General features: G+C 50.8%; 2 protein-coding genes across 2 annotated transcripts in view; one reads left to right on the top strand and one right to left on the bottom strand.

The window, feature by feature from the left end:
- The window catches only part of C18H6orf136 (chromosome 18 C6orf136 homolog), a 5,261-nt gene extending 3,624 nt beyond the window's left edge, over nt 1-1,637 (top strand). Inside the window, exons 5-6 of the mRNA XM_021217569.2 lie at nt 1,194-1,263; nt 1,348-1,637. Coding sequence (XP_021073228.1) covers nt 1,194-1,263; nt 1,348-1,461 — 184 coding nt within the window. The 3' untranslated portion in view covers nt 1,462-1,637. The remainder of the gene's footprint in view (nt 1-1,193; nt 1,264-1,347) is intronic.
- A 6-nt stretch (nt 1,638-1,643) lies between these two features.
- Nucleotides 1,644-14,448, bottom strand: Dhx16 (DEAH-box helicase 16). Its single transcript, XM_021217568.1, has 20 exons — nt 14,104-14,448; nt 12,316-12,560; nt 12,042-12,207; nt 11,757-11,813; nt 11,151-11,405; nt 10,800-11,003; nt 10,524-10,715; nt 9,855-9,965; nt 9,629-9,744; nt 8,162-8,372; nt 7,885-7,983; nt 7,625-7,777; nt 6,122-6,262; nt 5,797-5,959; nt 5,590-5,708; nt 5,372-5,439; nt 4,435-4,597; nt 4,195-4,356; nt 3,014-3,187; nt 1,644-1,899 (listed from the first exon to the last, which is right to left on the bottom strand). Exons 1-20 carry the CDS (start codon nt 14,308-14,310, stop codon nt 1,771-1,773), a joined length of 3,135 nt encoding a protein of 1,044 aa, XP_021073227.1. The 5' UTR covers nt 14,311-14,448; the 3' UTR covers nt 1,644-1,770.
- Nucleotides 14,449-15,776: the final 1,328 nt, after the last annotated feature.

Genomic DNA, 15,776 nt, shown 5'->3' with positions numbered 1-15,776 from the left:
AAGAAAGAAAGAAAGGAAAAGAAAAGAAAAGAAAAGAAAAGAAAAGAAAAGAAAAGAAAAGAAAAGAAAAGAAAAGAAAAGAAAAGAAAAGAAAAGAAATCAGCCCTGGCTAAGAGCACTGGCTACTCTTCCAGAGGTCATGAGTTCAATTCCCAGCAAATACATGGTGGCTCATAACCATCTATAGAGGGATCTGATGCCCTCTTCAGACAGGCAGATATATATGCAGCAGAACACACATACATTAAATAAAATTAAAAAAAGAAATCAGCCCTGACTTTGAGTTTCTTATGTTACTTGGACCTGATGGGTGATAAGTACTTAGTTATTGAACAAAGAACTTCCTGGAGGATCAGGAGTTAAAGGCCAGCCTGGGATGCATGAACCCACTTCAGAAACCAAATGAGCAAAAACACTGTCCCGAATTTAACTCTAAAGTACTTGGTTAAGTTTCTGGCTGGAACATCCCCCCAAATTATTAGGCTCAAGCCTCTAACATTGTACTTAAGCATTTCAATGACTGATACCTGGGTGGGTGAGATGGTTCATTGGGTAAAAGTGCTTGCCTCTAAGCCTGACAACCTCCATTCAGTACAGGACCCACGTGATGGAGGAGAGGACCTTTCATTGTCTTCTGTCCTGGCACATGCACTTACACAGGTCCTGCTCTGTACTAGGCTCCTTGGCTTCCCCCAGATGGTTCCTAGATAGGAGCCACAAAGCCTTGTGCCTCCCTCTGCTCAGTCTCCAAAGTCACAGCCAGCCTCAGTAGGAAGTGACTTTTCTGAACACCTCACCCTAAGAGAATTTCCTGTCCTCTGTCCTTTCTAGCTGCCCGGCCCCGAGAAGAGAGAGCCAATAGTAGCCCAGACAGAGGCAGGGGAAGAAAAGTCACGTTCAAGAATAGGATAATGAAAACGGACACTTTGTACACGAATTAAAAACAACCAAAAGATGAACTGGGAGGAACCAAGTGACTCATGAGTGTAGCCTTGATCTTTGGTCCTCGTGGTGGCCTATTGACACTGAACACACACACAAACACATTTACATGAAAGAAGGGTGAGGCAGGCTTGCCAGGCCCTGGGAAGGTTTGTGTTGTGTGGAGGGCCTTCTGGTCTGAGGCACCTGACTGTAGCACTAAGCCTTGGGACAGCTTACCTCCCTCTGAACGCTGCCTCTCCCCTTCCCAGGACCTTCGATGCCTTTTCCACCTTCTACCTGAATTCCAGTGGCCTCATCTGTCGACATCACCTGGACAAGGTGAGTGTTGGGCCCAGGATGGGAGGGGTGGAGGGTAGAACATGTCTGTGTTCCTCCCCAGCCTCCATTAACCTGTCTCTGCAGCTGATGCCTTCACACTCACCGTCAACGCCTGTGAAAAAGCTGCTGGTGGGAGCCCTGGTGGCCCTGGGGCTGTCGGAACCAGAGCCTAGCCTACACCTGTGCTCCAAGGCCTAATCCAGAAATGGGTGAAGGCTGCACTGAAGACTGCTACGCACAAAAGGAGGTGGAGGTGGACGAGAATGTCCAGAGCCAGCTGCCGCCCTCCACTCTTCTACCTTCTTTTCCATCATGCTGGGTAAAGCTGCTGTGTAATTTAACTTGTAAATAATAAAGTTTAAGCAATGACATAAGGCGGATTTTCACATCACTTTCTCTGGGTTCCAGAGTTCCCACGCACTTCATTCCAAAAATAATTTTATTTACTAGATATTAAATAAAGTATGGAAGGAAAAAAGAGCTGCAAGGCTTGGTCCATGTCACTCTCTAGCCCAGCTCTTCTCGTGTCTTGCCGACTTTTTTGGGCATTTTCTTAGCATGGGGATCTTCTAGCTCCTTAGCCTTATAGTAGTGGGGAGCCACTTCTAAAAGCCAGCTGCTTTCAATCTCCAGTACCTGTAAGAAGGAGCAGAAATCAATAGGGTTCCTTTACTTCCAAATCAGAACTTTAATTGTGTGGTCAAAAAAGGATCCTCTTTTCCCCACTGACTCGGCAAGGAAAAGACACCCGGCTGCTTCTCACGAGCAGGGCAGACTGACCCTGATGTGTGCTTACCAGGTGAGTGAACCTGAGAAAGACCTGCAAGGAAGAGCCTACCCCTCAGGACAGACTTCAGCTGCCTAATGTGTGGTATGGCCCCAGTACTTGGTGCACATTTTATTTATTCCAGAACCAAAGGCCTCATGCTTGCTACACAAACATTTATTTTCTCAGCCCTCCCTTTCCTTTGTCCATATTTAAAAAAATTTTATGTACATTGGTGTTTTGCCTGCACATATGTTTGTATACTACATGTCAGATCCCTGGAAATGGAGTTCCAGGCAGGTGAGCTACCATGTGGATGCTGGGAATTAAACCTGGGTCCTGTGGAAGAGCAACAGCTAGTGCTCTTGACGGACGATCCATCTCTCTGGTTATGTTTTTTTACTTTTGATGTATGTGTATATGCATGGGTACCATGCCTGCAGAAGCCAGCAGAGGAAGACAGGATCCCCTGCAGCTGCAGTATAGGCAATTGTAAACTGCCTACCATATGGGTGCTGGGAACTAAACCTGGGACCTCTGCAAGGACAGTGAGTGCTCTAAACCACTGAGCCATCTCTCCAGCCCCACACTTTCATTTTGAGAAAGCATCTATGTTGCCCCCATAGACCTTGAATAGATGACCCTCCTGCCTTACCTTCTTGAGTACCAGGGACTATAGACTTAGGCCATCAAACCCAGCTTCAAATATTTATTGAGTTAATTATAATTCTCAGATCTTGGAAGACAGCTGCTAGAAAAGATTTCCTATATTTACTTGTAATGGTGCTGAGGACTATACCACTGAGCTCCATCCCAAGCATACATTGAGCCTAATTTATATTTGATTACATTTGACCCTACCTTAAATTAACGGACCTTCATGTTTCCATGCCAGTCCCATTCACATGAATTGAGTTCAAGATGCCAACATATTGTCTGCCTCCCATTTCCACACATCTGAGCAAGCAATAGTTGGTCCCTTACCTGTCTCATGAATTCCTTTGTGGTTAAGACAAGCTCATGGTAGAGCAACCAGCGTGGCTGTTGTTCAAAGAGAGAGGAGTTGGGATGAATGAACACTGTCTGCTGCTGCTTCACTGTGCGGTAGCCGCTCCGAGTCAGCCTCGCTGTGTGGTAAAAATAACCCGAAGTGATGGCCTAAGGATCAGGCAAGAAAACCAGGTCAGGCACCACTAAACAGGTGAGGAATCAGTGAAGAACCCACTTGATGTGCTATCTAGGGAAGAATGGGCTCCAATAAACAATACCCTGAGAGACCGAAGTCAGGGAAGCTCCTGTGGCCCCTCAGCGGTGGATTCAAGAAACACTAATCTGGAGGTGCAGTGATGTGAATGAATGAAGTGTGTTAACAGTTTCTTCTGAGTTTGAAACATACAACACTGCCCTTTAACCTGGAAGGTAAACAACTCAAAACAGCTTCAGGAAGTCCCAGAAACTGACCAGATTCACTAGATCCCTTCCTGCTAGAGAAAGCATAAGTGCTGTGTCCCCCTCAGACAAACCAAACTACAAAGAGTCTTGAGATCTGACCAGCTCCTTGGAAGAAACAGAAACCAATGAAGTTAGCTAAAAGAGGTGTAGACCAACCAAGTCACTTGGAAAGGACACCTTCCAACGTGATGAGGAGCCTGAAGCTGTGCAGTGTGATCCAGGGCTCCCAGCTTTTGTGAGCAAACACCTACACTGGGATGGGCTTTGGTGATGCTATCTTTTAGACATTTCTGCAAGTAACCCAGTAATCCCCCACCCATATTCCTATAAGTAAACCAAATAAAACTCATTGGTTCATCAAGTTAGACTTTGGTGGTATTTGTACTTTGGTCTGTCGTGGGCTCCCTATCTGGGGTGAGAGATGTGTGTAGCATCTCCCCAGGAAAAGTTTTGTCACACAACAAAGTGAATCCTGCAGGTTGTCCACTGACTCACACATGCACTTACACATATACTTGAAAGAAAAAACGGGATGCCAGGTGGTGATGGCACACGCCTTTAATCCCAGCACTCAGGAGGCCGAGGCAGTCGGATTTCTGAGTTTGAGGCCAGCCTAGTCTACAAAGTGAGTTCCAGGACAGCCAAGGCTATACAGAGAAACCCTGTCTCGAAAAAAACAAACAAAACAAAACAAAACAAAACAAAACACTGACCTTTCGCACACGAACGTAGTCACCTTGGCAAGAAGTCAAGCCAACTTCCACACGCTCCAAGAGCCCCTCCAGTTGTTCCCGCACATCCCGGGCTCGGCGCATGGATCTGAACTGTACAAAGTTTTCATAGCACCACTGGGAAGAGTAGCCACTCTCAGCCCACTGTGAAGATGAAGGGCCTTAAGTACACAGCAGGATTCAAGTCCCCCAGACTTCCCGAATTCCCACTTGCCCAATGACCTGTGTGTACACATTTAGCAGAACCAGGTGGTCCCCACCAGGGAGGAAGAAGTTGACACGGGCATTGTCGGCATGGACGACCTTATCCTTGGGCCGGTAGAAGATGGAATTGTTGACAGACAGCATAGCAGCCACGGTCAGGATCTCTTCTGAACAGCTGTACCTTGAGCAAGGTAGGAAGAGGACAAAGTCAAAGAGAAACAGCAAAAACCAAATGAGAGCAGACACAGATCCTGATCCCAAACACAGCAGGGGAACATCTTCTTTCCTTTTCAAGACTTATTGTATGTGTAGAAAAGTTTTGCCTGCATGTATGTCTGTGTGCCACATGCCCAAGGAAGTGAGAAGAACTGGAGTTACAGATGGTTGTGAGCCACCATGTGACTGCTGGGAATTGAACTTGGATCCACTGCGAGAGCAACTGGTGTTTTTAACCACTGAGCCATCTCCCAACCCAATGTCATTTAAAGGTGGTCCCATACAGACCTAAGAATCGAGTTTTAGAAGCAGCAGCCTTCCCAGCACCCATCTCACACACACACAAGGGCTTCTGCTTCCACCCATGCTCCTGGGTTTTACTTTATAAATTGGTTTTCTGAGGCAGAGTCTCACTATGTAGCCCTGGCTGGCATAGACCTCAGGGATCCGCCTGCCTCTGCCTCTCTGCCTCTCTGGCCCTCTGCTCCTCTGCCTCTGCCATGACTTCTGGGTTGTATCTGCACTAACCATTGTGCCCACCAACCATCACTGTAAGGTACAGGACAGTGATTCACATGGGTCTCATAAGGGACGGTAAGACTTCTTAAACAATATTTATTAAAAACAAACAAACAAAACAGTAACAGCATGATAAGGAGACAAGGAGAGAGAGAGGATACTTGAGACTGAGGAAGCGTGCCCAGTCTGTGCCAGGAACTGGGTGGGTGGGAGGACTTACTTCTCGGAGGCCAAGATCATTTTAGACAACATGGGATCCACAGGCAGCTCTGCCATCTTTCGACCAGACTGAAAAGAAGAGGGAAAGGTGAGGCTGGTTTCCCTCAGATTTTTTCCACCAGTGCCGGAGCCCTTGGCACTGCTCCCACCCCCCAAGGGTCCCTGGGGCCATCAGAGGTCTCCTTCATACATTCCCAGCCCGTGCTGCCACTCGCTCACCGTGGTGAGTTCTCCAAGGTGGTTGAGGGCACCAAGGGCATAGAGCTGCTCCAGAGCCAGCAGCAGGGTCTCGTACGGAGGAGGGTCCAGGAAGTCAAAGTGCATCAGGTCGTGGATCCCTGCGGAAAGGAAGAAAGAACAAGAGAGTGCGGCACAGGTACCCGACACTCCAGTGCCCGAGCAAGAGGACTTGGGCAGCCCGATCACCTAAGCTCTTTAGCAGCAGAACAACGTTGCCCAGGCTTGTCCTCTGGATCTCAGGAACTGTGGTCTCCTCCAGCTCATGCTGATAGGCCCAGGCCGTATACAGGCGGAAGCACTTCCCAGCAGCCACTCGACCAGCGCGGCCAGCCCGCTGATTGGCTGAAGCCTAGAAAGAAAGGAGAGGCCATAGGCCTGGTCAGGACTGTGTTAACTCAGAAGTATGTTAAGTGATATCCCCATCCTCAACTGCTACTTGGGAAGCAAGCTTTCTCCGGGGGCGGGGGCAGTGTGTGTGTGTGTGGGGGGGTGTGTCTCCCTCTGGGCTGACCTTGCTGCAGGGTGTGACAGTGAGCGACTCCATGCCTGTACGAGGGTTGTAGCTCTTCTGCTTGCAGAACCCTGGGTCCAGCACATAGATGATGCCTTCGATGGTGAGGGAAGTTTCTGCAATGTTTGTTGCCACAACCACCTAAATGAGAGGACAGTGTCACCCAGGGACCCAGCCCACCTGGATAACCTGAGAAAGCAGGGCACAGGGAGGCAGTGTCCACAGGTCAGGAGATGAGGTGACAGGCAGGCGGAGTTGGCAGTCAGCAGGGGCACGATAAAGAAACAATACTGAATTCAGGGCTGCATGTCAGCATCTGTCTGTCCTCACCCATCACGTCTGACAGCAGCCTCCTCGCAACCCTCCCTGCTTCTGTCACATAGCATGCAGAGTGCTCCCTTTAAAACCTGTAAACCTGTCAATTCACACCCAGGTCCAACCACAGAACTCCATCTATGCCGCTTAAACCCCGGACTACCTCACTCTAGCTGTGTGTCTGACCATAGCTCACACCCTGTGCTCATCCCAGCCCTCTCTCCGAGTGCTTATCCTTCTGTGAGATGCTCTGCAGCAGCTCTCCCCTCAGCAGGGCAGTCCTCCCTCTGCAGCAGCTCTCCTCCCCTCAGCAGGGCAGTCCTCCCTCTGCAGCAGCTCTCCTCCCCTCAGCAGGGCAGTCCTCCCTCTGCAGCAGCTCTCCTCCCCTCAGCAGAGCTCTCCTCCCCTCAACAGAGCAGTCCTCCCTCCTCCTTCCTCTTCCCTACCCTGCCGTTTATGGGGCAGCCTCCCACCACTAGGGAAAGTCTTTCTGTTCCTCCTCTCCTCAGACTTCCCATGCTGCCCGAATCTCTTCACTGTACTCAATACACACGCCCAGTCTCCTCCCATCAGACTGTAAGTCCTACAGTGCACACAGTGGATCCTCTCCTCGGCCCCCTCCCCATGCAGCGTGTACCGGGCCTTGACACCATGGCCTTCCCTGTGCTGGGTAAGTGCTTGACCACTCAAGCCCCAGCTCCAGACCCTCAAAACATAGTTGTTCAGTGAGAGTCTTATCTCTGCCTAAAATCTTTTGGTCGCCATTTGCCTGTCTAAAGTCTGAACGCTACAACAGCTCTGTCCTGGCCTTTGGCTGATTCAGCTTTGTCTGAAGCATCTGAAACTCCCAAACTCACTCCCCTCAGACTTCAAACACACCTCAGCTTTCCTCTAGAACTTCCCCAGCCATTTTTCTCAAAGGTCCAATATTAAGTATGTCCTGGCATACACTGAGCTTAAAGCTTGCATCTCTCAGCTAATATTTATTTCATCTCTCTCCAGCTGGAAGGCCAGGGCCTGGTTGCTCCTCAGCCGTGTCCAAATAGCCAGGCAAACAACTTGGGACAAAGGGGACAGCACATGCCTTGGTTGTGTGTGGTGCAGGAGGAAGGGTAAGGGGACAGAGGGGACAGCACATGCCTTGGTTGTGTGTGGCACGGGAGGAAGGGTAAGGTTTCTCCCACTGACCTTTCGGGCCCCAGGGGGTGTGGGCTGGAAGATGCGAGCCTGCATGTCTGAGGGCAGGTTGGCATAAATGGGCAGCACCAGGAGCTCCCGGATCTTGGAGCCCAGTCTGCGGCATCGGTCCTGAAGCATCTCACAGGCAGCCTCAATCTCCTCCTGAATGTGAAGCAGGACGGCAGGAGACCTCCAGTCAGTCACAGGATCCACACAGCAGGCCCATCCTCCCCTGAAACGCTCCAACCACTTCCCACCACAGTAGACACCTGTCCTGTCAGGAACACCAGTATATCTCCAGGGGGCTGGGTCACGTGGATCTGCAGCACAGACACCACACAGGCTTCCAGGTAGTCAGCCTCTGGGGCCTGGGAAGGAGGAAGATACAGGGTCACAGAAGAGCCACTTGCTCAGGCTCTTGTCCCTGCTCAGCATCTTTTACCCCACCCCTCTCTGGGTGTTCACTAGACCCTTCCCTTGGGACATTCTCCTAAACCAGCCCCAGCTCCTCTGCCTCACACTGAAGCCCATCCTCCCAAGGGGCACCTTGGTATAGAAGATGTCAACTGGAAACCTGCGTCCAGGGATTCGGAAGACAGGGGCATCATCAAAGAAGGCAGAAAACCGGGCAGTATCCAGTGTGGCTGAAGCCACCAGGACCTTGAGCTCAGGTCGGAATCTAGCAACATCTTTGATCAATCCAAAGAGAATGTCTGTGTGCAAAGTCCGCTCATGAGCTTCATCCACCATCACCACACTGGGGAGGAAGTAGGAGAGTGGTGAGGGAGAAGGGATAGTGGGCTTAGCAGTGCAGGGCTGGACCAAAGGGAGGGATGGAGGGACCTAAGGGGGAATGGAAACCAAGGTGGGGGGAGGCTAGGGAAAAGTCAAGCATTCCAATTATGTCACTTGGGCAGGTGGTGAGCATGGTGGGGGGGGGGTTCTGTAATCTGTGGCACATCTGAGCACTGGACAAGAAAAGCAGTCACAATGGGGCTGGTAACATGGCTCAGCAGTAAACGTGCTAGCCACCAAGCCAGCTGACGGAGTTTGATCCCTTGAACGCGCGCACATGGTAAAAAAGACAGAACTGACTCCTCCAAGCTATCTTCTCATCCTCTCCATGTGCACACATGCATACATATATACACACATACATGCCATACATATATATATATACACATACACGCATACATAAACATACATACATATACACATACACATGCACACACATACATACACACATACATACACATTCATACACACATGCATACACATACACATACATACATATACATACACGCACATACATACATATACACATACACATGCACGTAATACATACATACACGCATGCACGCAATACATGAACACACATACACTTACATACATACACTTACACATACATATACATACATACACACTCATAAATACACATGCACACAAATTTTTTTTCAATACATAAAAGAGGGGCAGGGAAGAGTCTAGACTCCCTCCATCTAGGGCTGGGACAAGTCAGATGTCCCCAGATCAATCAAGAGACATCTATTCTCACCGGAAGAAGTGGACCTAGGACCTTAAAGCAAACAGTGGGGGGCATGGTGGCTCTTGCTTGCTGAGGTCCACAAGACTGAGGCCAGCCAAGGTTACATAGTGTACTCCAGGCCAATCTGGGCTACAATGAAACCCTATCTTAAAACACTAAGAACATGGGGCTGGAGAGATGACTCAGCGGTTAAGAGTACTGACTGCTCTTCCAAAGGTCCTGAGTTCAAATCCCATCCGTAATGAGATCTCAGTCCCTCTTCTGGAGTGTCTGAAAACAGCTACAGTGTACTTACATATAATAATAAATAAAATCTTAAAAAAAAAAACAAAAACCACTAAGGACAGATAATGGCCAACTGGCCCCACTGGAATAGAGATTAAAGGAATCTCTAAGGGAAGTAGGCAACATGGCAGTGAGGCAGCGGTGGGGCATCCTGTGACAGGCTCGCACGCGCACACACACACCTGTAACTTGCAAGGTCAGGCTCAGAGAGGAACTCCCGGAGTAGCATTCCATCTGTCATGTAGCGGAGAACAGTTCGCTCTGATGTGCAGTCCTCAAACCGGATGCTGTAGCCCACCTGGACACAGACAGCCAGGAGGTTGGAATGACCAATGCCCACACCTGAGGTGCGGGGCAATGTGAGTAACTTGAGAGAGGCTCCCCCTCACGAATCCCCAAAGACCTCACCTCATTCCCAAGCTTCACACCCATCTCCCGGGCCACTCGGGCTGCCACACTCATGGCCGCCACTCTCCGGGGCTGGGTGCAAGCAATCTTCATGCCCTTCTTTGTGTAACCCTAAAAGAGAGATAAAAGGGTCTCTGCCAGACATGCTATCGTGAGCCAGGCAAGGCAGGGAAAAGAGAACAGACAGAAGATGGAAGCCGGAGAAGGACAGACAAGATAGAAACCAAGGGCCCCAGGAAATGCTAAGTCAGTCCTGCAGACATTTGCTCTGCTAGACTTGAACTGACCAGGGACAGACTGGCTGATGCATACCCCGAAGCAATGGGAGACAAGAGGTCAAACAGTAGGAAAACAAGGCTTTTACTCTCAGTTTTCTGGCCCCTGCAGAGGGAAAGCGGGGCCGAGGTCATGCAGGATGGAAGCCCAAGAGGGTCAAATCTTTGATGCCCATCTCACTGCTCCCATGGGAGCCCAGTATGTGCTTAACTCACACCAGGTGTGGATGTGATGGCGGGAGAACAAAACGACAGAAAGAGTGTCCTCATCAGTCTCAACAGCCTTGTGACTTAGCGGAAAGGATGGGAAAGGACATCTTCACCTTCACACAAAGGGCGTCTGCCAGGACTGACTCAAGGGCGGGGCCCTAAGTGGCACGCTGTAATGACTGACCTCCTCAAAGAGGTACTGTGGGATCTGTGTGGTCTTCCCGGAGCCAGTCTCGCCTTCGATGATGAGGACCTGATGGTTGGCGATGGCCGTCAGGAGCTCCTCTCGGAAAGGGTACACAGGCAGGCTGCGGCGCACGGCCTGGATGGACTCCTTCTGCTGGGCCTGGGCCGATAGGGGCGGGCCTGACGGCTCCTGAGGATGGGGACAGAGATGGTGAGGTCCCCACCACCTTTTGAGGCCCTCCCGTCAGCAGCCCAGCCTCTTTCTTCCTCTCACCTCATCACCCTGGAGCTGAGCAGCACGGACGAACTCGATGGTCTCGTCCTCCTCCAGCACCAGCTGGTACTTGGCCTCCTGAGCAGCAGCATCCCGGGCCCCAAACTTCAGGGATGCAGCACCCAACTGGGCCTCCTCCCAGCGCCGCTGCTCCTCTCCCGGCGCACCCGATTCCTCCTCGACGATGTCCACAGCTCGAGCTGGCTATGGAGGGAGGGGAGCAGGGAAAGCTTAAGAGTGGCCAGGGTTGCCCAGGTCCTCCCCACCACTGCTTCTTCCAGCTATGAAAGGGAGAGGGGAGGGACCAGCCATCAGGCTGCCTCTCCCACGAGCAGGCAGAGTTCCCCTCACCTGTCCTCGGGTCTCCTTAGGCATGTGGTAGCGATTAGTGGCCTCCAGCTTCTCCTGCTCGCCGGCTGCCCGGTACTCCCGAGCCAGGTCCCGCACGCGTCGCTTGTACTTGAGCTCCCTACGCTCATGGCGGCTCAGCTCCACATCCCCAAACAGGACCTCCTCATCAGCCAGTTCCGCCTCCAGGTCCTCCAGCTTTTCCCGCTCGCGCTTCGCCAGGTACTCACGACGAGACTTCTTACGGAGCTCAGGGACCTGGGTCAGGAAGGGACAGTCAAACCCTCATCCTACCAGCACTGAAACACTGCTCCCTGCACACTCAGAGTGTGAGAAACTCCAAAGAGGCGGGCGTGGGGCCTTCTGGTGCGAGCTGTCTAGTCTCAGAGACACAATGACTTGATCCCACCAAGGCGAGAGGATTTGTAACTTTCTCCTTCTACAACCCAAGTCCGCTCTTTTCTGGTTCCTGTCAGGCAGGCCCCCTCCTCTAGAGCCTGACCACCCAGACACATCTCTGCACACTCCCTCTGTGACCCTTCCTGCTACGGACGACCAGACCAGCTGTCTTTGTCTTCAGACACTGCTTTTTGAACCCAGGGGTCTCACCATGGCTTTCCGGTCTTCCTCAGCCATCTTGAGGCGCTTCTGAGCCTCTTCATACGCCTAGAAGAAATCATATAGAGGGATGTGAGGTCAAAGATACCATTCCCATCAGGATGACTAATGTCGTCCTTCACTGCCCCTCCTCAGTGGAGCACCTCTGTGGCTCTCAACCAGGCAGGGAGGGCCTTAGCCAGAGAGCCTACAGGAACCCTAGTGACAACTCTTGGCTTCCCAGAGACAACTCTGCAGCCAAACCCAGATTTACCCGACTGACTCTCTTCAGCTCACCTTCTTATCTGACCGCTCCAGGACATTCCGGGTCCGGTCCTTGTCCCGTTGCCGAACCCGCTCTGCAAAAGCATCCCGTTCTTCCAAGTCCTGGAGACGCTCACGCTCCGTCCTTTCCCATTCATCCTCTGAGGCTGGCTTCTCCTCCGTGGGTGATTTACTCCCCCTGAACCCAGCAAACCCAGCCCAGTGCATCAAAGGGGGGGTACTGAGAAAGGCTAGCATCCCCACAGCCGACAGCCCGCTCCAATCCCCTCTCCTTCCTTCGACTCACCCTGTCTTCCTCTTCCCTGACTGGGAAACCTCTTCCTCCTCTTCCTCCTCGTCCTCCTGGTGCTTCTTCCTGAGGTGTTTCCGTCTCTTCCGCTTCTTCTGGAGGCTGCTTCCGTTACTACCCACTGCCTCCTCGCCACTCTCGCTGTCTTCCAACAACTTATAAGAACGGTTTTTCTCTAGCAGGGCTCGGGCTTCTCGCTCAGCTGCCCGAGCTGGCTTTTCCACCACAGCCTTCCGTGGCACCTGCCAGGCGATATGACAGCTCCTGACCTCTGTACCCTCATTTGCCTACGAAGGGGTTACTTTATCTTAAGCCTGTCTCCATCGTTCTCTTTTTTTTGGGGGAAGGGGCGTTTGAGAGAGTTTCTCTGTGTAGCCCTGGCTGTCCTGGAATTCACTCTGTAGACCAGGCTGGCCTCGAACTCAGAAATTCGCCTGCCTCTGCCTCCCGAGTGCTGGGATTAAAGGTGTGTGCCACCATGTCTGGGCTGTCTTTCTCTTCTACATGGTTTTGTTCTATGGTCATATCTCAACAGGGCTCTGCGGCTTCTGAACGTCCTTCCAAGAATCCACTGAGCAAATGATTACTGAAAACCATCCCATGGTGGAGGGAGAGAACCAGTATTCACAGGTTGTTCACTGACAGCCTCACATGGGCATATGCACAAAATAGAACTTCTTCCTAATTGTAGTGATTTACTTTTTTTTTTTTTTTTTTTTTTTAGGTTTATTTATTTATTATATGTAAGAACACTGTAGCTGTCTTCAGATGTCCCAGAAGAGGGCATCAGATCTCATTACGGTTGGTTGTGAGCCACCAAGTGGTTGCTGGGATTTGAACTCACGATCCTTCAGAAGAGCAGTCGACGCTCTTAACCACTGAGCCATCTCTCCAGCCCTTACTTTTATTTTTATGTGCACTGGTGTTCTGCCTGCAATGTGCGCTGTGTGTGAGGGTGTTGAATCTCATGGAACTGGAGTTACAGTTGTGAGTTCCCACGTGGGTGCTAGAAATTGAACCTGGGTCCTCTGGAGGAACAGCAAGTGATCTTAATCCCTGAGCCATCTCTCTTGCCCCACGATAGAATTTTTTTTTTTTAAAGTATCAGTTCTGAGCTTAAGTAGTTTACGTTCTAAAACCCATTTTCTTTTCAAGATTTATTTTTCATTTATTTATGTGTATAGGTATGGGGTACTTGGCAAAAGCCAGAAGCCCTCCGATCTCCTTGGAGCTGGAATTACAGGTGGTTGTGTGCTGAGAACGGAACTCAAGTCTTCCAGATGCGCAACAAGGGGTCTTAACTGCTGAGCCATCCCTCCCCAGCCTCGATCCTATTTCCTAAATGCTAATTCTCCTAGCTCTGTTCTCAGTGACTCTTTCCCAGGGCTGGGGATTGAACCCACGGCTTACTGTATGCTAGACAAACATTCTACCAACTGAGCTCCATCCTTAGGCCTGGAGAATGTGCTGTAACTAACAAAGGCTCTAGCTTAAAACTGTATGTAGATCCCCCTTCTCTTGAGTCTTCTCCGCAGACCTGTACACACCCAGCACCTAGCATGGTAGCTAGATAACAGGAAAAAATTAAAAGGTGGGCGGAACCAAGAATGAAAGGTCTCTCTGTCAGCCCAGGACCAGGGAGGCTCGCTGCAAGTTCTAAGCCAGCCTGTGTACTATACGGAAAGGTGCAGGCTGTCAAGGACAGCCAGCCACCCTGCGTCTCTCAACAAAGGATGAGCGTACGAGCCGAGTCGGCAGTGAGTGGCCTGCCCCGGCGGCACACACCTTGCTCCAGAGCTTCAGCGCGAAGTCCCGCGCCGGCCCCCCGAGGTCCAGGGTGTCGGTGTCCCGCAGGCGCTGCACGAACTCCTCGGCGGAGGCGCAGCGCTGCGCGGTGCCGATCAGGAACTGCGCGACGTGCCGCTCGCTCAGCCCCAGCACCGAGTGCAGCTCCTCCTGCACCCACCGCTCCAGCCCCGCCGGCGTCGCCATGGCGACGCGTCCTGCTCCGGGCGCGCAACCGCGGGACGGCCAGGACTGCGGCGGGGCCGGGAGAGACCTGCGGTGCTACGGCCTCGCCCCGGCTGCCGTAGAGACTCCAAGTCCACAGCCCGCGAAACCCGGAAAGAGTCGCGCTCTTCCGGCCAGGGCCCGACGGTGGCTGGGCGGGTTCAAATCGCGCAGCCTCTATCCTGACGCTTCCTAAAAGAAGCTTTAATGCACAGGCTCGTCCAAGCTCTCCGTCGCCCCCTAAATATCTGTGCGCGGGTGCAGTTCTCAATCATTGCAAGCTGTCAGTGTTGACTAGCTGGTTTCCACAGCTGGGATAAATAAAAGGAGTACAAATCAGGGTTAGGAAAGCAAGATATAGATAATAAGGGGCTGGAGAGACTGCTCAGCGAACTCGAGTTCGATTCGCTGCACCCACATTCCTCACCAACAACCACGTATATCTCCAGATCCAGGAGGATCTACCACCTCTGGTCTCTTCTGACACCTGCACTCATGTGCACGTGCTCATACACAAACAAACAAACACGTAATTTAAAATATTAAAAAATTTAAAAAACCCTAAAGGTACATAATAAAGACATTTAGGTGAGAGTTTGGGTATCATCAGGTTTTAATATTTATTTATTTATTTATTTATTTATTTATTTAATGTGCGTGTGGGTTTGCCTGAATGAATTTATCTGCACCGTGTGTGTGTGTGTGTGTGTGTGTGTGTGTGTGTGTGTGTGTGTGCAAAAGCCCTTTTAGGTCAGAGATACTGTGTCTCTCAGAAGTTGGAGTTACTGGTGGTTGTGACCTGCCTGATGGAAGTGCTGAGAACCAAACGAGTCTTCTGAGAGAGCAGCAAGTGGTGCTCTTAACCACTGAATCATCTCTCCAGCCCCTTTATTGTGTGTGTGTGTGTGTGTGTGTGTGTGTGTGTGTGTGTGTATGTATAAGCGTCTTACTTGCAAGTGCGTATACCATTCAAAATTTGGAGGAGGGCTTTGGATCTCCTGAAAATGTAATTACAGGGGTTTTTGAGACACCACGTGAGTGCTGGGAGTTAAATCTAAGTGCTTTTAATTGAGGAGCCAGCTTTCCAGGCACCATTAAAAAAACAAAACAAAACAAAACATGGGGACTCATGTAAAATTAGCTGGCCTTGTATGTACTACATAGCTTTGAACTCTTATTTACTTACTTACATCCCCAATGCTACCCCCTTCCTGGTCTCCCTGGATGAATTCCTCCCCCTATTCCCCTTTGCCTCTGAGAGGGCACCTCCCCGCCCCACTCCCCTTATTCTCCCCACCCTGGTGCAGCCTTGAACTCTTGATCCTGTTGTTCCTACTTCCTAAGTGTGGTGATTATAGACATATACCATCACACTTGACTGAAATGCATAATTTCTGTACAATCAAAAATAATGAGAGGCAGGCTGGAGAGATGGCTCAGCGGTTAAG

This window comes from Mus pahari, chromosome 18, assembly GCF_900095145.1.
Source record: "Mus pahari chromosome 18, PAHARI_EIJ_v1.1, whole genome shotgun sequence".
In the NCBI taxonomy this organism is placed as follows: domain Eukaryota; kingdom Metazoa; phylum Chordata; class Mammalia; order Rodentia; family Muridae; genus Mus; species Mus pahari.
This window is presented reverse-complemented; position numbering and strand designations above follow the sequence as displayed.

What these genes read in the sequence shown, in the direction of transcription:
- Dhx16 (XM_021217568.1), bottom strand. Translation starts at nt 14,310, where the DNA reads ATGGCGACGCCGGCGGGGCTGGAGCGGTGGGTGCAGGAGGAGCTGCAC. An exon ending in CCTGACCTTGCAAGTTACAG is followed by an intron (nt 8,373 to 9,628) that starts GTGTGTGTGTGC and finishes CTTCCTCCCCAG; the next exon opens with TGTGGTGATGGTGGATGAAG. An exon ending in ACCTTGGAGAACTCACCACG is followed by an intron (nt 5,440 to 5,589) that starts GTGAGCGAGTGG and finishes TCTTCTTTTCAG; the next exon opens with TCTGGTCGAAAGATGGCAGA.